This window comes from Propithecus coquereli, unplaced genomic scaffold, assembly GCF_000956105.1.
Source record: "Propithecus coquereli isolate 6110/MARCELLA unplaced genomic scaffold, Pcoq_1.0 Scaffold28, whole genome shotgun sequence".
NCBI classification, from domain to species: domain Eukaryota; kingdom Metazoa; phylum Chordata; class Mammalia; order Primates; family Indriidae; genus Propithecus; species Propithecus coquereli.
The window spans coordinates 11,908,346-11,932,341 of record NW_012148396.1 but is presented as its reverse complement, the minus strand read 5'-3'; the positions used below and the strand labels follow the sequence as shown (position 1 = coordinate 11,932,341).

The window sequence follows — 23,996 nt, the reverse complement described above, 5'->3', positions numbered from 1 at the left end:
ATGAAAATACCCGTCCCCTCCTCCCCCCTCCCTATTCTTGATGAATAATACTTATTGTTAGGATGAGTCAGAGTTCAAAATAATTATAATCCTATTTGGGTTTTTTTTCCCATTTTTCTGCTAACACTGAGAAAACTCGTTTACATAAATTAATAGATGGGATTGAGAGGAATCTTCTTATAACAATGACACTCAATTTTTTTAGCTTCTGAGTCACATGCAAAAAAATCACATAGCAATTTAATTATCAAGCGTTCTTTGTAATGATCTATCTGTTGACCACTTGATTAGGTCCTTTTAAAATTTTGTTGAAAGGAAAGAATTAGCCATCACCTAAGGTGTAAAACTACATTAGATCTTTCCCAGCCAATAAATTCATCCACTTTCTCAGAACCAACTGCAGAGTTTTGAATTGCGCCTGTGATCATAGGGACATCCCAGGGCTGACACCAAAGTACACAAGGAAGAACAAAGTTAAAGGAGGAGGGATATGGCCAAGGGATTAGCCCAGGCCCTTCTCCGGGAATTTTAGGGCAGAGTCCACGTGGAAGTCCTGTAACGTGGTTCTCCTTCTGTGATGTGTGTGAAAGCCCACAGCGAAAGATCCCACTTTTAATCCGGGTCCAGAGACTTCGGCTGCTGCCACCCTATGGCCACCTTCCCACAGCTCTTGAGGTGAGGAGGACTTGGCCCTCTTCCCTGCAGGGCTCACAAATCCTCCTGCCTCTTCTTCCCCAGGCCCAAAAAGCTGGGAACACCACTTGAGTAGGTTGTCACAGGTAAACATCTCCTGCCTTGTATACCTGACAACTGCAACTTCAATTGTAACCACAGCCAACGTGTAGATCTTGGCATTTAATACTTTGAGTTCACTTGTTTGTTTGGTATTGACTGTCTCCACCAGTAAGACAGAAGCTCCATTGGATCAGAGACCCTGTCTCAGTCAGTGTCCAGCACAGTGCCTGGCCCATGTGGACCCCAGTGGCTACGGTGGACACTGGGACTCAAGGCCCAGACAGATCCCCCAGTGACAGGCTCAGTGTTCCAGCTGATGGAGGTGTAGTCAGCTGTATTCAGCTATCATCCTTTCCAGTGGTTCCCCAGCTGCAACTTGCCAAGGTCACACCCCTCCCGACATGGCCCACGATCCCAGTCCTGACCATCTTGGTCCAACTGAGGACAGCCCTAAAGGGTCATTTCTGTTGCATGGCTCCCTGCAGGGGCCAGGGAACACTGTCCTTGGGCAAATCATAGCCCCACTTCTACTGTCTGTCCCTTCCCCTCCACAAGTCCAAGCCACACCCCAATAAACAGTTATTCAGCTCAGTCCTGGAGTCCACTTCCCCCACAAGGGACCCCAGTCTGCCACAATGACCCTGTCAGGTGACTCCTAACATTTTCTCCATTTTACAGATGAGGAAACTGAGGAACAGGGAAGGTAAGGAACTTGTCTAATGCATCAGCTGGAATATGGTGGTGGCAGGCCTTGAGTTTGCGCCATCAACCACATGCAGTCCCACCAGCATCTTGATCCCCTCCTGACTCCAGGCTGTAACATGTGCTGTTCCTTCCCTCTCCTTCCACCTGGCCAACTCCCACATATGATTCTGATGTCAGTGCAGCTGGCACTTCCTCCAAGAAGCCTTCCTAGCCCATGGCAAATGTGAAATGCACGGGATTCCACCTGTGACTCCTGCTCACTATCAGGCCCTGACTCAGAGGCCACTATACCCATCCGCCCCTCTGAGCTTCCCTCATGCTCAGCAAATACCTGTTCACTAAACACAATCACTAGGCAGCCCGCGTGCCAGGCAAGGGCAGGAGGGCGTTGAAGGCTTGCCCCAGGCAGGATCAACCACTCACAGCCTTGCCTGACTTGGACAAGTGCCTCATACTGCCATAGGTATCACTGGGACACTGTTTATTACTTCAGTCTTTTTCCTCTCTGTTTCAATTTGGGTAAATCGTATGACGCTGTCTGTGGTTCCCTAATCTTTTCTTCTGAAATGTCCAATATGCTACCATGCGATAAACTTTTTGTTGCAGATAATGTACTTTTTCATGTTCTAGAATTTCCATTTGATTCACTTTTCCTAATATCCATATCGCTATTTACCATCTATACACTCATTATGTTTATGTTTTAGCCAGGTGTGGTCACGTGCACCTGTATAGTCCCAGCTACTCGGGAGGCTGAGGCAGGAGGATCGTTTGAGTTCAGGAATTCGAGGTTATAGTAAGCTATGATAGTGCCATGGCACTCCATCCTGGGCCACAGAGCTAGCCCTCTCTCTCTCTCTCTCTCTCTCTCTCTCTCTCTCTCTCTCTAAATATACACACACACACACACATATACATGAAGGAAGAAAACTTTTCTGAACTAAAAATATCTGATCTTAATGCTGCTGAAAGGCCTTACTGTGAACTAACAGAATAATAGATAACTCCAAGTTTGATGAAATCACTGAAATTCAAAGATAAAATATACAAACATTGAGAAAAAATAAATTGCTCACAGAGGAAAAAAAATCAGTTTGCCTCAGACTTTAATAAGAACTATAGCTGTGTCCATATTTATTTCCTTACTGTGTCATAGTCATATTTTAAAGTTAATTTCCTTTCTTTTTCTTTTTCCCTACCAGAGTGTGAGGGCAACAATTAAATTCAACATTAAGTTCATAGCATGCAAAATATTATGACGGAAACTTGACAGAAATAAAGAAGACATCACTTAGAAATACTAGCTGTGCAAGAGGATGCAATAAATGAAACAGACATTGTGTTACCTCACTCTGGGGAGAGGGAAAGTATTTTTGATATTTGCATGATTGCAGTATGTTGGAAGGGGTTCAGAGGAAGTTTTGAAATTGTTTCGTGGGCAGATGTATTTATGTGGATATTGGGCAGCGAAGGGGTGGACTGCAGCACACACCTCTTGTTTTAGCCTATCCAACATCCATTCCTCACCCCTTCCTTTTATTAAAGTACCTCAATTTTGGCTTGTGGTATGGGTACACCACCCTACCTTGGCCACCTGGCCAACATGTGACAGATCCTTCTCTCCAGGTTTGCTCCTGAAGGTAAATGCAAAATCAGGGGTGTCCTTGGCTTTCTTTTCCTCTAGTGGATCATAAATTCCACAACAATCTAATGCTGTTATCTCTGCCCTCACCTGGCCCCTTCTTCTCTCTGGATGCACATCTCTAGCTACCTACTAGAAATCTTCCTTTCAGTCTCCCAGAGACAACTCAGGTTCAACATGTCAGCGACTGGCCTCATATTTGCCTGCCTTCTCCCCTCCCCAAACAACTGTTTATCTCCTTTGAATCCTCATCCACCACCCACCCAAGGTCCATGTCTTGGTCTCATCCTCAGCGCCTCCCTTTCCCTCACCTCCCGCATCCCACCTGCACCATGTTCTGCCCTTTCTTCCTTATGAAGGGCTCTCAAGTCTATTACTTTCCCTCTTTGCAATTGTTTTTGTTGTGTGTTTGCTTTTTTTTCACTAGAATGAAATTCATATAATAAAAAATTAACCATGTTAAAGCATATAATTCAATGACATTTAGTTCATTTGTAAGGTTGTGCAACCATCACCTCCTTCCAGTTCCAAAACATTTTCATCATCTCAGACTCATTAAACTGTCACTCTCTATTCCTCCATTCCATGCCCAGTCCCTGGCAACCACTAATCTACTTTCTGTCTCTGTAGGTTTACCTATTCTGGATATTTCATATAAATGGAATCATATGTGACCTTTTGTGTCTCACTTTTCTCACTGAGTTTGATATTTTCAAGGTTTATCCATGTGGTAGCGTGTGCCAGTTTTTCATTCCTTTTAATTGGTCAATAATATTCCATTGTATGGCTCTACCACATTTTGTTTATCCATTTATCCATTGACAAACATTTGGGTTGTTTCCATCTTCGGGCTATTATGAATAATGCTGGTAGAAACATTCATGTACGAGTTTCTGTATGGATATATGTTTCCTTTCTTTGGGGTATATACCTAGGAGCGGAATTGCTGAAACATGTGATAATTCTATGTTTAAATTTTTGAAGAACCACCAAACTGTGTTCTACAGCAGCTGCATCATTTTACATTCCCACCAGTAATATATGAGGGTTCCTACTCATATCTTTCCAAAACTTATTTTCCTTTTTATTATTATTATAGCCATCCTAGTGCGTATTAAGTGTATCTCATTGTGGTTATATTTGCATTTGACGAATGATTAATGATGTTAAGCATCTTTTCATGTGCTTTTTGGCCATTTATATATCTTCTTTGGAGAAATGTCTATTCAAGTTCTTTGCCTTATTTATTTATTTATTCATTTAGAGATAGGGTCTCACTCTGTCACCCAGGCTGGTGTGCACTGGTGTCATCATAGCTCACTGCAGCCTCAAACTCCTGGGCTCAAGTGATCCTCCTGCCTCAGCCTCCCAAGTATCTGGGACTACAGGTGTGCACTACCACACCCAGCTGATTTTCTTATTGTTTTTATAGAAACAGGGTCTCACTATGTTGCTCAGGCTGGTCTCAAACTCCTGGCCTCAAGCAGTCCTCCCTCTTCAGCCTCTCAAAGTGGTATGATTACAGGTGTGAGCCACAGCACCTGGCCCCAATTTTCAATTAGGCTGTTTATCTTTTGTTATTGATTTGTAAAAGTTATTTATATGTTCTGGATACTAGATGCTTATCATATAAATGATTCGCAAATATTTTATCCCATTCTATGGGTTGTCTTTACTTTTTTCTTTTTTTTTTTTTTCAGAGACAGGGTCTCACTTTGTCACTCAGGCTGGAGTGCAGTGGTGCAATAATTGCTGGCTGCACCCTTGCCTGCTTGAATGCCTGGACTCAAGCAAGTAGGTGGCACTATGAATACGCACCACCACACCTGGATAATTTGTATTATTTTTTGTAGAGATGGGATCTCGCTGTGTTGCCCAGGCTGGTCTTGAACTTCTGATCTCAAGTCATCCTCCTGCCTTGGCCTCCTGAAGTGTTAGGATTACAGGCATGAGCCACAGCAACGGCCCCTTAATAGTACTTTCTTAATAGTACCTTTTGATGCACAAAACTTTTTTTATAAAGTCCAACTGATCTATTTTTTGTTGTCATTGTTGCTTGTTCTTTTGATGTCACACCTAAGAAACCATTGCCAAACCACTGCCAAGGTCATGAAGATTTACCCCTATTTTCTTCTAAGAGTTTTAAAGTTTTAGTTCTTGCATTTATGTGGGAACAAGAATGACTCTATTTCAGATACTTACCCCAAGTCTGGGAATGCCTCCAAGATGTGTACTTGATGTATTACTCTTTACGTAGAAACACCTATTCCCTGTAAGTTTTGCCTTTTCTCCCAAACAACCCTTGATATTGTGCAGAAATCACAGGCTGTGATGCATTCTCTCAGCCACCTGAACATTCCTTCCAGAGCACGTAGCACATAGACTTTTTCCCCAAGATATATGCCCTGGGTCTCCGGGGTTGCGGTACATAGATCTACCTGACTTGCAGCTGCCCAAAACCATGCTTCTGTCTGTAAGTTCCCTCTAATAAGTCACCCTTTATTGACAAACTGGATTTGGCTGCTTTATTCTTTGGTTTCTCTGCTCCTTTGGCATTTGGGGCCTCTGCATATAAAGTCCTTTCACAGAACAATTTAGATCTTTGATCCATTTTTAGTTATTTTTGGTATATGATGAGGAAGAGGTCCAATGTCTTTTTTCTTTTTTCGTGTGGCTGGCTATGCAGTTGTCCTAGCACCATTTGTTGAAAATATTATTCTTTCTCCCTTGAATGGTCTTGGCACCCTTGTTGATAATCAACTTATCACAGATGTATGGGTTTATTTCTGGACTCTCGGTTCTATTTCATTAGTCTATGTGTCTATTCTTAGGCCAGTACCACCTATTTTGGTTACTGTAGCTTTGCAGTATGTTTGGAAATTCAGGAAATGTGAGTCTTCCTACTGTGTTCTTCTTTTTCAAGATTGTTTTATCTATTCTATCATTCCATATGAATTTCAGGATTGGTTTTTCCATTTGTGCAAAAAAGGCCACCGGAATTTTGACAGGGATTGTATTGAATTTGTAGATTGCTTTGGGTAGTACTGCTACCTGGGAAAACTGTTCCTCTACTCACAACACTTCTGATACCAAATGTGTGGCGATTTTTCCTGCACGCCAGCCAATTCTCTGTGGACACCAACTGGGTGTCCAACAATGTAATTCAATTCTGACACTAACTACCCAGAGTCAGTGAAGACCCCACACGTTAAGGGCTCAGTCCCACAAGACTGTCCTCACTTCCGATGCTGGTCACAAGTCTGGGCCTCCCATACGCCTGACTGATCAGCTATAGATGAAGGGTTCCCACAACCCCTTCCTCAAGTTCAATAATTTGCTAGAATGGCTCACAGAACTCAGGAAGGCATTTTACTTACATTTACTGGTTTATTATAATGGATACAACTCAGAACAGCCAAATGGAAGAGATGCACAAGGCAAGGTATGGGGGAGGAGGAGAGAGGGAGAGAGACAGGGGAGGACATCAAAGATCACTGATCCTCAATCACTATAACAGATATAATAATGAAAAAGTTTGAATTGTGGTGAGAACTACCAAAATGTGATGTAGAGACACGAAGTGAGCCCATGCTTGTGGAAAAGTGTTGTTGATGGACTTGCTCCATGCAGGGAAGTCACACTCAATTTGTATTAAAAAATGCAGTTATCTGCAAAGTCCAAAAGGGAATTGCAATAAAACGATTGATTGCTTTTAAATACTTGTATTTAGACAGAAAGTATGCGAGCCTTGTGGGAACTCTTGCCTGGGACGCACAAGCATTATGGGCAGGGCTGTCACTGGCTTCCTGAGGTAGGAAGACAATGCTCTGGAGTAGCTGTCCAGAGGGGTGCTCACCTGGCTGTGGGGAGATCGCGGGGACCCCATCATGGAAGGAGAGAAGGTAGGAGCTGGTTGCTGTTCATGAGACATGAATAGTAAAGGATCAGTGCAAAAGGCTGAGAGGTGGAGCAGGGGCCCTGAGAGACACAGACAGTGGCTTGCCACGGCCACCCACCATGTCCCAGTACCAAGACCCAGTACCAAGGCGGACAGAGGCGACTACCTGGTCGTGTGACGCTAGAGAGTGATTTCTTGTCTGAGCCTTAGCAGCCTCAGCGACCTCATCAGGGTGACAGAAAGAGCATGTGCTTGTACATATTTCCAATCTAGGTGCCCCTAAATGTGGCCTGAATTAATGAAAGTAGGGAATGACATCATGTGCATTTAGGGGCAGAAACTTGGGAAAATTTGTGTTGAGAGGGGCACCAGAGGGAGCCGAGCCCTGAAGGGAGTCTTTCTGACGTCAACGTCCTCACTCTCTTGCCGACAATAGCCCCGCGGCGGTGGCCTGGGCGAATGGGCCTTTCACTGGGAACGTTGCTCCTGTGGCCAGGCCCCAAGGCCGCCTCTCCCGGGGCTCCCCACCCACGTCTTGGGTCGTTCTCTCTCCTTCCATTCGCTAAAGCATAGCTCCGGAGGCAAGGGTTGTAGCTCCTCCCCGTGGGGCAAAAGCCGGCTGAGAATGCCTGGGCCGCAGGACGTCGGCGGCTGCCAGTGGTGCGCTGTCCCTAGTCCCCTCCTCTCCCACTCCCCACCGTTCCCAGCAGGGCCTCGGCCAGCCCCGGGCCAGGCTACATTGGTCCTGCCTACAGAGCTGCCTCCAGCCTCGCCTGGCGGGAGACTCCATTTCTCAGCCTGATGCGTAGCCGCGGACCCCATTTCCCAGAAGCGCCCGAGATGCGCCGGCGCACCTCGAGGATCCCATTTCCCAGCGTGCCGCGGGAGGGCCCCGCCCCGCCCCGGGCCGCCCGACCCCTTTCTACCTGGTGCAGCGTGGGGCCGGAGACGAGATCTCCGGGCGCCGGAAGTAGCTGTCAGGGCTCAGGGCAGGTGGGACAGGGCACAGGTGAGATGTGGCACCAGACGCCTAGGGGCCCCCCTGGGGGACGCTGCTTGGCGAGCCGGGGCCTGGGCCCTCCGGTGCTCCGCGAGCGCCAGGGAACGCTGTGGGCGTCTGGGATCCGGGATGCGTGGGCGGAGCCTGGGCCGTGGGCTGGAGGTCTCCCCGCCGGCTGCCCGCCTGTTTGGGAGCCGCGGGATGTGTAGGCAGGGCGCCCTGCCGTAGGGAATGGCCCTAGGACCCTGCAGTGGGGCCAGAGCGGTCCTGGCGGAGCCCGAGCAGATTTCTGGCTCCCAAGATAGGATCTTGGAAGGTGGCGGCGCTCAGGGTCCGTGCGGTTCTGAGCCAGCGGTGCGATCTGCGCAGGAGGAATCAGACTCGACAGGGCCTGTCCCTAGCATATGGGCTTTGACTGAGAGCATCCCTAATCACCTGCACCAGGAGCCCCCAGCCGTAGGGTTGACTGCTTCCCCTCTTGTCAGCCAGAAAGAAGTAGAATGTACTTTTTTTGGGCCCAGTGGTGACTGTGGTTTGGGACCAGCTGCTCTGGGCTAGGTGATAGCCTCAAGGCCCCTGTGGAGCTCTAGGCAGAGGGTTTCCTGGGGAACAGGGCTGGGAAGAGGGCACGGCTCAGTCCAGCTGGGTCTGTCAGGGCCAGTGGATCATGTCCCCTCCTTGGAGGGAGTCTCACCCTGTGCCAGTTGCCCCAGGAAAATGGGGCTTCACAGGATGGGAGCATGATGGCCTCAGCCTCACACCATTTGGCACTACAGGTGCAGCCAACATGGGTGAGCCCCAGGGGTCCATGCGGATCCTAGTGACAGGGGGCTCTGGGCTGGTGGGCAGAGCCATCCAGAAGGTGGTAGCAGATGGGGCCGGCCTGCCTGGAGAAGACTGGGTGTTTGTCTCCTCCAAGGACGCCGATCTCACGTGAGTGAGTCCATCCCCAGAGCACTTCTCCTCCCCATGCCCGCTTCAGAATAAACAGCTCCAGGCTGGGCCTGTCCCTGAGCTGGCAGTAGCCACATGTCTGGGCCCTCCCTGCCAGGTGGTTGACGTGGCCTGGGTGTGCTCAGCTGTGCTGCTAGGCAAACACTCCCCATCCCTTCCTGGAAGCCCACACTCTCACACAGCTGGGCACTGGACTTGGCCACTTTCCCTTTTGGCTGCCCTTCTGCCATGGCCCCACCCTAGGGTGCTGGTTCCCTCAGGCCTCCAAGTGGCTCCTGACAGCCCGGCTTCCCCCAGGGATGCGGCACAGACCCAAGCCCTGTTTCAGAAGGTCCGACCCACGCATGTCATCCATCTTGCTGCAATGGTAGGGGGCCTTTTCCGGAATATCAAATACAATCTGGACTTCTGGGTAAGTGGGGGAGTGAGCACTGGGAGCCAGGGGCCCAGGTTCTGGGGACTTGCTGGTGGGCTTTCCACTTTTACAAGTTCATGTTCCCTCCCCAAGAAGTCCCTAAGAGTCAGGGCTGGGCACAGCCTGGTGCGGGCAGCCTCTGAGAGGCCCCCAGTCACCCACACTTGGTGCTGTGGGCAGAGGAGCATGCAGGTGGGCCTGGGGTCATTATGTCCAGTAGGAAATGCCCTGGAGCTGACCCACAGTGTTTGGAGCTGAAAGAAGCCAGCATTTGCAGTGCGAGTTGGGTGGGTTCCTGCCCCCTGAGCCCTCTGTACCTCCAGAGCCTCCATTCCCAGAACTGTGCTGGTCCAGCTCCCCTGAGCCAGATCCCCCACAGACTCTGGGGTGCAGGGGTATGAACTGGGCTTGTGCCCTGGAGCAGCATGGTGTCAGGGCCTTGCCCCTGCTAGCTAAGCCCCTAAGGGTTGGCCCCTCCTGTTTCTGAGGGGCAGCACCTTGCCCTGGCTGGCCTGTACCAGGCCCTGGGGTCAGTAGAGGATCAGACCAGATTCTGCCAAGGGGCCCTGTCACCCAAGAGCCCTCCGTCTGTCTGTCTCAGCCTTCCCATCAGACTCCCTGGCCACTACCTCTCCCCTCTCCCAAGTTCAAATGGCCTGGCCATCTCATGTCCAATTTATAGAAGGGGTAGTGGGCCTTGGGCAGGGATAGGGCAGGCCATGGCTCGCCATGGCTTCACTGCTACTGGGCAGTTGAGCCAGGTGTGAGCTTCTCTAGGATGGGTTAGTGGGGGCCCTTCTCCCCATATAGGAGCCGCAACCCCCCTAGGCCCTTTTCTTATGCTCCACTACCTGCTGTGCCCTGGGTAGGCCCTGCCCTGAGCTGGAGTGTGTGGTTCTCTCCTCCACTCCCAGGAAGGCAGGGCTAGACCCTCCTACAGCCTTGGCAGGAGGAGGCAGTGGTTTCTGTAAGGGCAGTGCTGGGAGGCTCTGTCCCAGCAGCAGTTAAGACAAGCAGGCTCGGGTACTGTCTGTTTGAGGGACCAGGGTGTGTCCCCAATTCTGGTTCCTTACCTGGAGGAGCAGGTCAGGGCTAGAGTCCTGCCTGGGGGGCCTGATCTCCCCTCCGCACCCCTGCAGAGAAAGAACATGCACATCAATGACAACGTCCTGCACTCGGCCTTCGAGGTGGGCGCCCGCAAGGTGGTGTCCTGCCTGTCTACCTGCATCTTCCCTGACAAGACCACCTACCCTATTGATGAGACTATGGTGAGGGGGTGGTGCCTGGACACGGGGGCGGGGCTGGGAAGCTGTGTGGGTGGGGCTGGGAAGTGGCAGCCTCGGTGCCTCTCCTGCTCCCCAGATCCACAACGGGCCGCCCCACAACAGCAATTTTGGGTACTCCTATGCCAAGAGGATGATCGACGTGCAGAACAGGTCCTCCTCGCACATCTTGCCAAGGCCTAGCCTGGAGTGGGGAAGAGGGCTGAAGCTCCGCGGGGTGGGCGGGTGGCTGGGGAACCTGCGTGGGGTCTTGCAACCTCGTTTTTCCATCTCTAAGAGGCCAGCGGTGGGGAGGAGTGTGGTTGGTGGTCCCAGGATGAGGCAGGAGACACTGTGCCTCTGCAGGGCCTACTTCCAGCAGCATGGCTGCACCTTCACTGCCGTCATCCCCACCAATGTCTTCGGGCCTCATGATAACTTCAACATCGAGGACGGCCACGTGCTTCCCGGCCTCATCCACAAGGTGCACCTGGCCAAGAGTGAGTGCCCAGCCACCCAGCACACACCCAGCCCAGGTCACCCACTAATGGGATCCCTGGGGCTCAGCTGGGGAGGAGGTGGCCCAGTGCCTTCTGACACCTGCCCTCCCCCTGCACCTGCAGGCAGTGGCTCAGCCCTGACAGTGTGGGGCACAGGCAAGCCGAGGAGGCAGTTCATATACTCGCTGGTTTGTATAGGAGGGCACAGCTCTCCCCCCAGAAAGTGTGCCCCGTGAGCCCTGGGCCTGCCCCTGCTGGGCTTTGGGGGAGGTGGTGGCAGCGGGAGACCAGGAACAGGTGAGGGTCTGGACAGAGCCCCTAGAGGAGTGATCTCTGGTCCCCGCAGTGTCCCTATGGGTTCCTGCCCGACAGGAGGCACTGAATGCAGCTCTGAGGAAGGACTGCCCAAAGGAGGGACCCCATCCGCAGGCTGAGCCCTGGCTGTGTCCCCCTGAGCAGGGACAGCAGTGTGGATGCCCCAGCAGGGGCATCTGGGAGAGGTGACCTTGGCCCCATTTGGCCACACCTTGTGCTCTCTGACCCTCGCTGTCTGACCTCCAGGACCTGGCCCAGCTCTTTATCTGGGTCCTGCGGGAATACAGTGAGGTGGACCCCATCATCCTATCAGGTGGGCAGCCCCCAGTTCCCCTTCCTCCACTCTGGGGAAGGACCTATGTCTGTCCTGGGAGGCTGGCTGAGGGGTGGCAGCCCTGGAGGAGGCCTGACCTGGCTGTGGGCCCTTCACTCCCCACAGTGGGTGAGGAGGACGAGGTCTCCATCCAGGAGGCGGCTGAGGCTGTGGTGGAGGCCATGGACTTCCACGGGGAAGTCACCGTATCCTCTGGTTCCAGTGATGGGGGTTTAGGTGAGGACACAATGGGTGTGCTCAGGGGACTCTTCTGTGTGGGGGCCTCCTATGTGGGAACACCTGGCAGTAGGAGATGGGTCTGCTGTCCTCTCCCCCAGGCCCCCATGGGGAAAGACAGAGGTTCAGGGCTCACTGGGGCTGGGGGTACACGTGCTCCTTGTGTTGTGGCCTTGACCAAGGTGCCTAGTTTGATACAACTAAGTCGGACGGGCAGTTTAAGAAGACAGCCAGTAACAGAAAGCTGCGAGACTACCTGCCTGACTTCCGGTTCACGCCCTTCAAACAAGGTGAGCTCCTGCCCCTCCCGCAGCCACACCCAGTTCTCCTGGCCTGCCCTGGCCCCTCCTCCTTGGCTTTGGCCCCCCACAGAGGGGGGCCTCTCCTACCCATGTTCCCTGTAGAGGGGTGGGGGTAGGGATGGGATGCCCCATGGATTTGGTCTCCAGGCTTTCCCATCAGAGCCTGTGCTGCCTGGGAGGCACAACACTGATGCTCAGAGGGGGTGACTTCCCTGTGTCCCTGGCCCCCACCCTCCCACCTCCTCCCAAGAGGGTCATTGTGGCCCTGGCCCTCCTCCACAGCTGTGAAGGAGACCTGTGTTTGGTTCACTGACAACTACGAGCAGGCCCGGAAGTGAAGCCAGGTGGTGGGAGCAGGTGCCTGTGGCCGCCACCCCCAGACCCCCACCAGGAGCTGAGGGCACTGCCTGGCAACCTGGGCCCATGTTCCACCTTGCCCTGTGGCTCTAGGCAGCTGTCCAGCAGGGCTCATTCCTGTCCGTCTCAGGGAAACCAAGGCCAGGCCAGGCCCGGTACTTTGCTCCCCACATTGGTTCCTGGTCCTGAGTGTGTCCACTCTGATCCTGCTCTCCCACTCCTGTTGAGCTAATAAAGTACATTTTCACAGGCCTGGCCTCGGCAGCTCTGTGCCAAGCTGTGCCCTGTGCCCAGGCACCGCCCCTTAGCCTGGCCAGCCCCAGAGCCCACCGTCCCCCTGCTTGCTGTCCAACTGAGAGCTGCTGGGCCAGGGTGGCCAACTGTGCCTGGGATGGATATCGACAAAGGCTGGAGAGTGGGAAGGTGTGTGTGGTCAGGAAGCAGCAGGCAGCCATGGTGAGATGGTCATGGGCTGTCAGCTGGATGAGGACGTGGGGCAGGGCGCCCCTCCCACAGTCCCAGCCCCTGCCCTGCAGCCATGCAGGCCTGGGTAATCTGAGCTCTTCCAGCCTCCCTGCCTTGGCCCCAAGGACTTTGGGGAAAGAGGCTGGCCTGGGTTTGGACAGGCCGAGTGGAGCAAGCAGATGGGTCCGAGGGGAGACTGAGGGCTGGGTGGCTCAGGCTTCCCTGGGGATCCAGCAGAGCTGGGCCAACCCCGGGCCCTCATCTCCCCCACTCAGGCAGCAGCCTGGGTGTGAGCTCAGCCTGACCTTGTCCTTTGGAGAGTGACAGGTGCTATACAGGAGGGCAGGGCAGCTCCAGCCACCAGGGAGGTGACATCATTGGCCACCCCATTTTCAGCAGGGAGACAGCAAAATCCAGAAAGATTGACTGACAGGTGCCCCTTGCCTGTCCTGGTAGCACTGGGGTAGGAACCAGGAGCGCCTGGCTGCAGAGCCCCTGCTAACTCACTGCCTTCCTCAGCACCTGGCAGAGAGAGTCCCCAGGACCCAGGCACCTGCCCTGGCTCCGGGCTCAACCTTGGGCCCACCTCTTCTCAGGGTACCCTACCCCCTGGGCGCCCTTTGCCATCTTCACCCAGAAAGTACTTTGACTGCAGATTGTGCCTCCCATGTTCATTTCTTCCCGTGTTTACTCAGACAATATTGGTATGTCTTCCCTGTGCCAGGCACCAAGTCCAGACCTGTGTCTGCCACATGTCCCTGCACCCAACTGACCTCTCTCTGCATCTTTGTCTCTCTGGCAAGCCAAGGTATTCATCCTTCAGAACCCCCTGGAGGCTGCCCTTGGGTCAAGACCTCCCCACCTTTTAGGTCTCAGCTGAAATGGCGCTTACTCTGAAAAGCCTTCCCTGGATGCACCCCTCAGCCACTCACTGAGCACCCACCCTGCCCTGTCATGATTGCCTGTCTGGAAACTCCTGGGAGCCCCGCTCCTCATCCCCACTGACCCCAGAGGACTTGTAGCTCCAGGATGTGGGTTAGCTCCTTTGCAGTGTGTTCCCCTGGTGTCATCCCTTTGTAGATGAAGTCTCTGCATGTGTGGGGGTTCAGGGAAGGCCTCCTGGAGGGGGTGGCATCTGAGTTGGAGCTTGGATCAGCCAGGTGAGGGAGGGAAAGAAGGGAGCCCACCACCTCATGAGAGCAGAGAGGCATCTAGGACACAGCTGGCAGGACACACGTAATGGTTAAGGGTGTCACTGAAGGCTCCCAGCCAATGCTGAGGCCTGGCCTGACATGGGACAGGGAAGCTGTGCTGCCCACAGCCAGGGGCCACCTGGGCATTGGGCCCCTGGGCTTTCTCCTGCTAGTGATGGCTCTGGGCAGTCAGCTGGCAACTCTCATTTACATTGTTTCAGTCCACCCAAGGCAACTGGGTTTTGTCCTTATTTGTGATGACAAGGAGCTAGATGCTACAGGCCCCTATCACAGCATTGGTCCTTAGCCGTCACTGGCCCTGGGGCCCTGGGAGAGCAAGGACCCCGCACCCACTCCAGGGAGTCTACATGCAAAGAGAGCTGCAGGAGAAATAGCTACAACACTGAACACTGGTGCAGAGCATCAGACCCTGCCGCTGAAACACACTGCCCACAGCCAGAAGGGCAGCCCTGAGCATCCTTACCCCTGGAAAACCAAACCCGTTCCTCCCCGTCATCCTCTTCCTGTATGTCAGGGAAACCGCAGAGTGTCCCTGATTTCTCACTTTTCCTCAGCCTTCCAGCACATTCTACTCAACCTCCAGAAATATTTCCCAAATCCAGCTGCTTTTCACCACCTCCACTACCAATCCGTCTGCATCTCATGGGACAGCCATAGCCCCACCCAGGAGCCTCCCTTGAGGGCTCTGGGCTCCTTGCAGGACAGCCCATGGTGTCTCTGTCCTTCACCTCCTGACATGGCCAGCTGTCCTTTCCGTATCGCCTCCTCCACTCCCAACCGCAACCTTCCCACCTCTCAAAAGTACTGGCTGGTTCTCTGCCCAGGGCCGTTACCTGGCTGGTCCCTGCCTGAGAGCATACTATTATACTAAGCAGCTGGCACCTGCCACTCCATGTGTTTTCCATTAAGTCTTTCAGTTGTCATAACAACCGTGTGAGCTAGAAACTCGCACCCTCCCCATTTTACACAGGGAAAGGAAGGCAGATTTGAGCAACCTTGCAGTGGTGGGGGCCGGCACTGTTGGCCCCCACATCCACCACCCCCGTTGCCTGGCCACAGTGGCTGAAGCAGCCTCCTGGACCGCCTTCGCCCGCCTCCCGCCCTGCCCTCCCCGTCATCCACTTCAGAAGCGTGACCACTCTCTGGGTGTCCTGTCTGTCTCCACCGCCGACGAGCAGACCTCAGGGTAGGGGCACGGCCTCGCCGCGCACTGCTGTGTGTCCTTCCCCGGCCCAGAGCAGGGCCCAGACACTGCGGGTGCGCAACAAATACCGGCTGAACGAACGAGGAGGGTATTTCATTGCTGAAGAACTTAGAAAATGCCAAAAAGTTTAGAAGAAAATAAAGATTTAAAATGCAGACTGGGTGAAGAGTTAAAAACCTGCACTCTTTGATCTTCACCCTGTATTTTTCTCCTGTCGATTAAAAATAACAGGCTCCCCCGCGCTCACCGCGACCATCCCTGTCAGTCTCTGAGATGGCCCAAGACCCACAAGAGAGCCAGGCCTTCACAGGAGCCCCGGCCTCGGGAAGGGGACCCCGGAGGATTGCACCCGGGCGCAGCAGGCCGCGGCCGGCTGGGTAGGGTCCTCCGGTCCGAGTCCGCCTGCGCGCGGAGCCCCTGCAGGCCCTCCGGAGTGGGGGCCAACGCTCCCTCCGGGCGGCTCTGGTGCCCAACGACCACCCGGCGAGCTGCGGCGTCCCGTCAGGGTGTCCCACCTCTGGGCGCCCGGTCAGGCCACTAGCTGCGGACTAGCCCAGCACCCCCAGCCCTTCCCCTTAGGAGAATCAAGCTGCCAGCGTCCGGCTCCACGTCTTCTCTCAGCCAATGGGAGGCATAGCTTTCTCGGGCCGATGAGCAGCGAGGGAGTGGGAACCACTGCCTTGCGAACCAGTCGAGTGCGGACGGGAAAAGCCAGGGGCGGAGTGTGCGATCCTGGTAGCCAATCAACAAGAAAAGAGGCAAGGCGGCGGGGCTTTTATTGTCGGGGCCTAGAGGGCGCGGTCTGTGATTGGGCGGCGGCCGGGGCAGCAAGATGGCGGCGACGGGGCCGGCCCCGCTGCGTGTGGGCTTCGTGGGCGCGGGCCGCATGGCGGAGGCCATCGCGCAGGGCCTCATCCGAGCAGGTGTGGCTGCGCGCGGCCTGGCTTGGGAGGCGCCCCGTGCGGGGAGCTCACCTGTTGGGGAGGGAGCGGGCGCATCGGACCCGTGCGGGTGCTAGCGGGGTTCCCCGTGAGCCCCAGCGCGGGACGCGAGGGCAGCAGGGGTGCCAGGGGGCGAGTGGGTGGTTCCTCCACCAAAAGGTTGAAACATGGAGCATGGACCCTGCGCCTCGGGACTTGGCTTCCCAGGGCACAGGCGGGAACACCTGTTTCTTACCTTTTGAATGTGGCTACTAGAAAGTAGCTACGCAGGTGGTTCAAATGATAATCTCTTCAACAGTGCTGGCTCAGTGCCACCAGCTATGGCCTCCTGGCCTTGATCGAGCTGAGCCTCTGATTTTTTTTTTTTTTTTTTTTTTTCTATTTGTGCGTCAGGGCGACTTCTGGTAGTAAGCAGCAGGGTTACTCTACCAGAAACCCTGGCTCTATGGATAGCTGGGGCCAGATAATTTGTTCTTTGCGTTGTAGGATGTTTAGCATCCCTGCCCTCTCCTCACTAGATGCCAGTAGCCCCCCACGTGGTGTGACAGCCAAAATATCACCAGACATTGACAAATATCCCCTGGATGGGGGCGGGGGTGGAGGCAAAATCATCCCTGGTTGAGAACCACTGGTATACAGCAGGGGATATTGGTGCTACCCTAATGCTGCTCTACAATATGTATTAATAGAAACCTTTATGTGTGGATTGTGGGTAGAGAGAACTAGGTGACTTATGGCTGTGTGTTCAGCTGTACTTAAAGGTCCAGAAAAGTAATAATCAGAAGATAGTTACTGCAAATCTCAGGAGTTTTACCTCTAAAACCTGGCAGTGTCACCTGCCTCCCAGGGCTGTACACGTTAAATGAAACATATACGTCAAATGTTTAGCCCAGTACTTGTGTGTGTGGCTGTCCCTGCCATTAACTGGCTGTGTTCAAGCTGTGATGTACACTTCTGTCTTCCTGTTCGACTATACTGAACTCTAACCCAGTCTCGCCACCTCTGTACTCCACAAAAGCAGATGATTTCTATCAAGTGGGCATCCACGTGGAGGTTCCAGCACAGACTTGCCCCCTCTGGAGGAAGCTGGGCCCCCATTGAGCCTTTTGTGGCCAATGAGCTGCCTTTGTTCCCACCATGCCACCCCAGGCCTGGTGTTCCCCCTGGGGTGCTGCTCCAGGCAGCCTTCCCTTCCCTGGGATCTGTGTCCCCACTGGATGAGGCAAGTGTCTGGCCTCCATCCCAGCAGCAAGCAGGTGGCAGTGGCTGCCCGGTAGAATCGGTGGGTCTGATTGCTTGGTCCCAGGTGGATGGAGCATCCCTGCTTTTTGTTCTTGCAGAGTCTCAGGTTGGCCGGGGGCCAAGGTTGGGCCAGGCTTGGCTGAGCCTGAGAGGCCAGAAGAGCTCCTCCCTCTCCTCCTACCAGACCTCATCAACCCCTTTGCCTTTGCCTTTCCAGGAAAAGTGGAAGCTCAGCACGTGCTGGCCAGTGCACCAACGGACAGGGGCCTCTGCCACTTCCAGGTGAGCAGAGGGCCCAGGCTTTTTCCAGAGTGGAAAGGCTCTTTCAGGAGCCTGGGGTAGCTCTTCTTGGCTCCTGTCCTGCTCAGAAACTTAACAGGTCCAGGGGAGTGTGTCTTATTTAGCTGAAGTTTGGAGACTGGCTGGGCGGGGCTGAGCTGCAGAAGGGGAGGTCAGAGGCCAGTGGGGAAGTCAGGGTTATGGAGGGCCAGGGCAAAAGTGTGTGCATGAGTGCATGTTCATGTGTGTGCTGGGGTGGTGGTCATGGGCATTCTCTGGGGACAGAGGCCTTGGGGAGGTGTTGACATGGGGGCTGAGGGGTGAGGGTATAGACACTTGGCCACAAGAGGCCCTAGGACCCACGGAAACATAGGGCGGCCTACAGCAGGGAGGGCTGTGGTTGGGTGGATGCCCCATTCACGCAGCCCCCTGTGTCCTGGTTCCCTTGTCTTCTGCGCAGGCTCTGGGTTGCCAGACCACCCATTCCAACCGGGAGGTGCTGCAGAGCTGCTCAGTTATCATCTTTGCCACCAAGCCCCATGTCCTGCCAGCTGTCCTGGCAGAGGTGGCCCCTGTGGTCACTGCTAAGCACATCTTGGTGTCTGTGGCTGCTGGGGTCTCTCTGAGTGTCCTGGAGGAGGTGAGTGGCCCTCGGGGTAAGCTCTGCTGGCCAGACTCAGGTGGCAGACAGCCTCCCAGCCAGCCTGCAGAGGTAGCAGGTGGTCCAGGGGGTTAAGTGGCCAGGGTTGGGGTTCACTCCTAGTGCTGTGCCTGGGAGCTAGAGCCTGCAGTTAGCTGGGGTATATCTGCCTGGAAGCCTCTGCTCTGGGCCTGCCCAGCAGGACCCAATTCCACAGGCTCCCTGATTCTGACCTTTCTCTGGCCAGCTGCTGCCCCCCAATGCACAGGTGCTGAGGGTCTCACCCAGCCTGCCTTGCGTGGTCCAGGAGGGGGCCATAGTGATGGCGCGGGGCCGCCACGCCGGGAGCAATGAGACCAAGCTCCTGCAGAACCTGCTGGACGCCTGTGGGCAGTGTGAGGAGGTGCCTGAGGCCTACATAGACATCCACACTGGCCTCAGTAGCAGCGGAGTGGCCTTCGTGAGTGTTGTCCTCCCCACCCCCAAGCCCCCAGCAAAGAGAGGCCCTCCCAAGGCCCTGTGATGGCCTCTGCCCTCAGGGTATAGCCCCCGGGTCTTGGGTGCTTGGTCTCTAAGCTGACTGTGAGTTCTTGGGCTCCGTTCTTCCCTGGAACTTCATTGCCTTGATGGTCCTTTGAGGGCAGACCCCTGGGCTCAGGCCTTGGCCCTGGAATCTGTGGCCAGTGGTCTGAGCCTTTTCCAGGCTGGGGGAATGTTGGCTTTGACACTCTTCCCAACATTGCTGCTGTAGGTGTGCACGTTCTCTGAGGCCCTGGCTGAAGGCGCCATCAAGATGGGCATGCCCAGTGGTCTGGCCCACCGCATTGCTGCCCAGACCCTGCTGGTGAGTGAGGTTGGCCCTGGGGGAATATCGGGAAGATCCAGGCCTGCACCACCTCCAGTGGGCAGGGAAGCAACGGGGCTGAGAGGAGGCAGGCCACAGTGTGGGGGCTGCTCCCCTCCCAAGTCATCAGCTTCTCACGCTCTCCCCAGGGGACGGGCAAGATGCTGCTGCAAGAGGGGAAGCACCCTGCCCAGCTGCGGACAGATGTATGCACACCGGGTGGCACCACCATCTACGGTCTCCATGCGCTGGAGCAGGGTGGGCTTCGAGCAGCCACCATGAGTGCTGTGGAGGCCGCCACCTGCCGGGCCAAGGAGCTCTGCAGAAAGTAGGCCCAGGCTCTGGATGAAGGCTGCCCGCCTCCTTGTCCACTTGTGCCACCCCCAGCACCCCCACCTCTTCCCCTGAGGACGTGGTCCTCTCTTCCTCCTGCGTGTTTCATGCTGTCCCCTCACCCCAGAGGGAAATACGAGGCGATGAGAGTTGAGAGGCTTGGGCTGGCTGGCCTCCCACCAGCACAGGAGCCCTCCCTCCCCCGTGGGCAGAAGGCACCTACCCTAGTGAGCCCACCATGATGGCACCATTGGTTCTGAGGGTCCCTAGAGACGGCCTCTTGGTCAGGTGCCCAGGTGGCAGGCAGTTGGTCAGGCCATGAGCGGAGCTGCTGGTTAAAGAAGAGCCAGCCCAGATGCCTGGTCTGGAGCCCTGGCCCTTCCTTGAATTTCCCAATGGCTCAGCAGCTACAGCCAAGCCAACTCCCTTGTCTCAGCTCTGCGGGGCACAGGACATATGGAGTGTGTGCAAGGGACTCCCTCCCACTCAGGGAAGCCAGAGGCCTTGGCCTGATGCTAGACAGGGCCACCTTTGGGGAGCTGGAGCCCCATGTTGCCAGCCCCTGAAAAGAGAGGGGTTGTGTGCTTTTCCCTCAACCAGGGAGGAGGAGGAGCCTCACCCCTGGAGCCCCCACAGCAGAACTGCGCTGGGCTGAGCCTGTAGCAGTGCAAGGGTGGCACCAAGTGGGCAATAGGTAGGTGGAGGGAGCTTGAGGTCTGGGAGGGTGGGCGCTGGCCAGCCCGAAAGAACGTAGACCCCCCTTGCTCACCTGGGCCCAGGCTCCCTCTCTCTCCCAGACCCTACACTCCTGGCAAGTGGCCGGGTGGGGCTGGGCCTAATGAGCCTCCGCTGGCTCAGGAGTCCTGGAGGTTCCTGTGGCCTGGCCCCACCACACTGGCCTCAGACTGCAGGACTCGGCTCCTTAGCCTGTCTCTTAAGTGGCCAGCAGATCAGGAAAGCCAGGACCCGGGGAGAAGCAAGGCTGTGGGACTGGCGGCCTGGGTTCTGGGGCCTTTCGGTGGGGAACGCCCAGCAACCCACCTACACTCCATTCCCACTCTCAAGACACACCTGGGCCTCCTGCCCCACAAGGGCTGAGTGCTGCTTGAGTGCTGTGCCTCCTGGGACTGGGCCTTGAGAAGGGCAGGACGCTGTGCCATCTACCAGCTGGGTGACTTCGGGCCCATTAATCCTCATCTGTGAAACTGGGCTGACAGAACCTATGCAACAGGAACAGCATTTCTATCCCTCACGCCCAGCTGCCTCTGTGGCCCTCTTCCCACCCTACTTACTCCCCAACAGACATGCAGCTGTTGCCATCCCCCCAGCCTCAGGGGTCAGCCCCCATCCCTGAGCCTCCAGTCTCAGGGGAGCCTGGCTCTCAGCCAGCGACTGCTTGATCTGAATCTGGCTCTGCCACTTGTTAGAAGAGTCAGCCTGAGTCTGCCTTACACCTGACTCCCTCATCTGTGCAATGGGAATAAATGCACCATCTTAGAGCACTGAGTGAGCTCATATCCATTGGAGGTTCATGAAACCAAGGGCCCAAAACCCCATCTTAGCTGACACCTGGGACCTTGGGCTCAGAGACAGATGTCAGCTGGTGGTGGTGCAAATGGTTTGAATGGCAGAGATTTCCCACCTTGGCTGCAGGTCACCATTGCCTGAGAGCTTTGTGAGGGTGTAGAATTGCCAGCTTCCCCTGCACCCTGACCAGCCTTCCGGGGGCCTGTGTGCCAAGCCTGAGCAGGTTTGGGAGCCCAGGGTCTGGTGCAGGCTGCTCTGTGAGGGAACTCCTTGGGCAGCCCTGCCAAGAGCCACCTGCCTTCACACTGACAGGCCCCATCTGCAAGGAGAAATCACTGCTGAATTTGAGCCAACACCTGTCTTCTAGGGGCCAGAGTGGGCTCATTTTGGGAGGCAGAAGACACATACATCATCCAGTCCTGCCCTCGAGCAGGCCATTCCTTGAGCGAGGAGCTTTGGTGGAGCCCCAGGCCCAGCTGGTGATGGCCTGTGGCAAGGACGTATTTATTTAAGAGGTGCAGTTTTTCAGGGTGAGGGCAGGGTCGTGATTGTGAGTCAGCCAGGCCTCTGCCTTATACTGCCAGGCAAGACTGTTTTTCAAGATAGAAACTGATGTGTGTGCTCATGGTACCTTCTGTAATCTATGTTCCACTTATGTCCCCTGCCCCCAACTCTTTTATCTATGGGGAACATCCCATGGGGTATTCCAAGCATTGGATCAAGAGCCACAAAATAGGACTTTAAAACAGGGGCACTTGCAAGAAAATGAAAAAAAAGAAAAAAACAAAAACGGGTACTCATGAAGTTGACATGTTCAACCTTTATTATATAAAGCATCAGGCCCATCTGGCCAGCTGAACTCAGCTGTAAGCAAGGTTAGGTGTTAGAGGAAGAGCCCCTTAACACAGCATGAACCCTAGAGGCCCAAAGTCTGCTCTCAAGAAGCCACTGGGGTCAAGCTTCACCCTTGAGCACACTCAGCCAAGGGGCAGATGGGGTAGACAGTGCCCAGGCCCCACTGGGCTCCCCACAGGCAATCCCAATCCCAAATAGGTAATAAAAAGGGCTGGGGTCCCTGTGGGACCAGCCCCAAGCTTGGGGGTGTCCCCTCCTCCCTATGTTCTGATGTTTCATTCACAGCCCAGCTGATGTCCAGGTAGTCACTTCCCAAACACACAAGCCAGTGGCGGTTTCAACAAAGCCTGTATTCACTCATCTTTCTGTCCTTCACGCTTTTTCTTCACTGGCCCTCCCCTAAGCCCAGAAGCTCTGACAACCACCCTGACACAGAGGCTGCCAACTGGAAGAGCTGTGACCGTCCTCAAGCCTGGTCACAGAGCTGTGAACATGAGTGGAGGTGGGGGCTGGTAGCCTCTATAAAGCTGCCTGAGTCAGGAAGGCTGTCTGTACTTCCCAGGCCACAGGGGTCCTGAGTGCTCCTAGAGATCATGAAAGATCCTCCAGGTCCGGCAGCCAGTGGCTGTTGAAGGAAGGAAATGCAGCTTCAACCAGCTCGCTTGAATGTTATCACAAATCAGGGTGGCCAACTCAAATGCCCACGGTACCCAGCAGGTAACAGCAACAGGCGTGGGGGTGTGAGGAAGGGAGGCCAGGTGGAGATACAGCCCTGTGAGAGCACACGGCCCTCCCAAGGGGCTCCCCCTACCCTACTGGGGTCACTTCACAGACACTGAGCAGAGCCCAGAGAGGTGGGTGACTATAAGCTGGTGGTAGGGCAGGGCCCCAGGTTCTCACCTGCCATCTGTGCATAGCTACAGGCCCTGGGGGTCCTAGGGATTTGCAGGGGCTGCCCACAGGGCCAGGGCCAGGCAGAGCCGCCTCCTCACAAGCAGGGCTGAGGACTTGACTACCCTGCGGCCACACACGTACTCCAGAGAAGACCTGTTGAGCCCTCTTGTGGACCGGTTTCCTAGCCCAGCAGATGCCAACAGGCAGACCCACACTTGACAGGGGACTCTCAAGCAGCTCCTAGCTCCCCTGCCAGCCTACATCTGCCTTGTTTATGGGTAGGTGACCATCTGGGGGCAGGGAATAGGCCAGAGCTGCCTCCTGGGCCCCTGATGCCCAGATGATAGGGGGTGAGACAGGTGAAGAGGCAGCCTCTTCCCCTGTATGACACCTCCCTGGGCCCAGGCCAAGGGAAGGGCTGAAACTGACAGGAAGGTTGGAGATGAAAACCTCACCAAAGGATCAGCTATAGTGGTGACAACCAGAGGCTGCCCAGATGTCAAGGCCCAGGCGTGCAGCCCTTAGGTTCACCTCTTCTCAGAGCCCTGGAGGCAGTCCTGACACAGGGAGGCTGGCTGCTACCAGCCCTGTGTGCCTGTGCCACGGGGGAGGCTCATGGGGCAAAACACATCCGAATTCCTGAAGCCCAGCCCCAGCTTGGGTTGTAGAGACCCAGCGCCAGCCCCGACAGGTCTGCAGGTTCAGGGAGGCTGGAAGGAGAGGTGGCCAGAGGGCCCCAGCAGGAGCTGAGTCTGGCTAGCTAAGCCTCCGATTCTCTTGCTGACAAATTTTCCACACCTTCCCTCAACTCTCAGATTTGAGATGTATGTTGTTGGTTTTTTTTTTTGGTTTTCTTTTTTTTTTGATTCAGGGTGGTCCCAAGGACCTGTTTGTTCTTGGACTTGTGTGGAAACTGCTTTTGC

The 23,996-nt window shown here is 54.9% G+C and overlaps 2 protein-coding genes across 5 annotated transcripts; both read left to right on the top strand.

Annotated features, from left to right (window-relative positions):
• The first annotated feature begins 7,877 nt into the window (after positions 1-7,877).
• On the top strand, positions 7,878-12,877 carry TSTA3 (tissue specific transplantation antigen P35B). 3 transcript variants are annotated; one of them, XM_012648135.1, is made up of 11 exons: positions 7,878-7,989; positions 8,757-8,913; positions 9,232-9,346; positions 10,489-10,617; positions 10,712-10,785; positions 10,978-11,111; positions 11,235-11,299; positions 11,673-11,739; positions 11,866-11,945; positions 12,167-12,266; positions 12,561-12,877. In XM_012648135.1, the coding sequence occupies exons 2-11, from the start codon at positions 8,768-8,770 to the stop codon at positions 12,614-12,616; spliced, it is 966 nt and encodes a 321-aa protein (XP_012503589.1). In that variant the 5' UTR covers positions 7,878-7,989; positions 8,757-8,767; the 3' UTR covers positions 12,617-12,877. The 3 variants fall into 3 exon arrangements, with proteins under 3 accessions (XP_012503589.1, XP_012503587.1, XP_012503590.1); XM_012648133.1 differs by lacking the exon at positions 7,878-7,989 and adding an exon at positions 8,185-8,311; XM_012648136.1 differs by lacking the exons at positions 7,878-7,989; positions 12,561-12,877 and adding an exon at positions 8,185-8,311 and having other exon boundaries at positions 11,866-11,976; positions 12,159-12,223.
• Positions 12,878-16,312: 3,435 nt separating this feature from the next.
• On the top strand, positions 16,313-21,401 carry PYCRL (pyrroline-5-carboxylate reductase-like). Of its 2 annotated transcripts, none has more exons than XM_012648160.1 (6): positions 16,313-16,441; positions 17,919-17,983; positions 18,441-18,620; positions 18,868-19,080; positions 19,372-19,464; positions 19,614-21,401. In XM_012648160.1, exons 1-6 carry the CDS (start codon positions 16,351-16,353, stop codon positions 19,794-19,796), a joined length of 825 nt encoding a protein of 274 aa, XP_012503614.1. In that variant the 5' UTR covers positions 16,313-16,350; the 3' UTR covers positions 19,797-21,401. The 2 variants fall into 2 exon arrangements, with proteins under 2 accessions (XP_012503614.1, XP_012503615.1); XM_012648161.1 differs by having other exon boundaries at positions 16,338-16,441; positions 18,928-19,080.
• Positions 21,402-23,996: the final 2,595 nt, after the last annotated feature.

Excerpts from the sequence above, each read along its gene's own strand:
- TSTA3 (XM_012648133.1), top strand. The coding sequence starts at position 8,212 with ATGGCCCTAGGACCCTGCAGTGGGGCCAGAGCGGTCCTGGCGGAGCCC. Across the intron at positions 10,618-10,711 it reads ACCCTATTGATGAGACTATG|ATCCACAACGGGCCGCCCCA; the intron begins GTGAGGGGGTGG and ends CCTGCTCCCCAG. Across the intron at positions 11,300-11,672 it reads GGCAGTTCATATACTCGCTG|GACCTGGCCCAGCTCTTTAT; the intron begins GTTTGTATAGGA and ends TCTGACCTCCAG.
- PYCRL (XM_012648160.1), top strand. The coding sequence starts at position 16,351 with ATGGCGGCGACGGGGCCGGCCCCGCTGCGTGTGGGCTTCGTGGGCGCG. Across the intron at positions 18,621-18,867 it reads CTCTGAGTGTCCTGGAGGAG|CTGCTGCCCCCCAATGCACA; the intron begins GTGAGTGGCCCT and ends TTCTCTGGCCAG. Across the intron at positions 19,465-19,613 it reads TTGCTGCCCAGACCCTGCTG|GGGACGGGCAAGATGCTGCT; the intron begins GTGAGTGAGGTT and ends CGCTCTCCCCAG.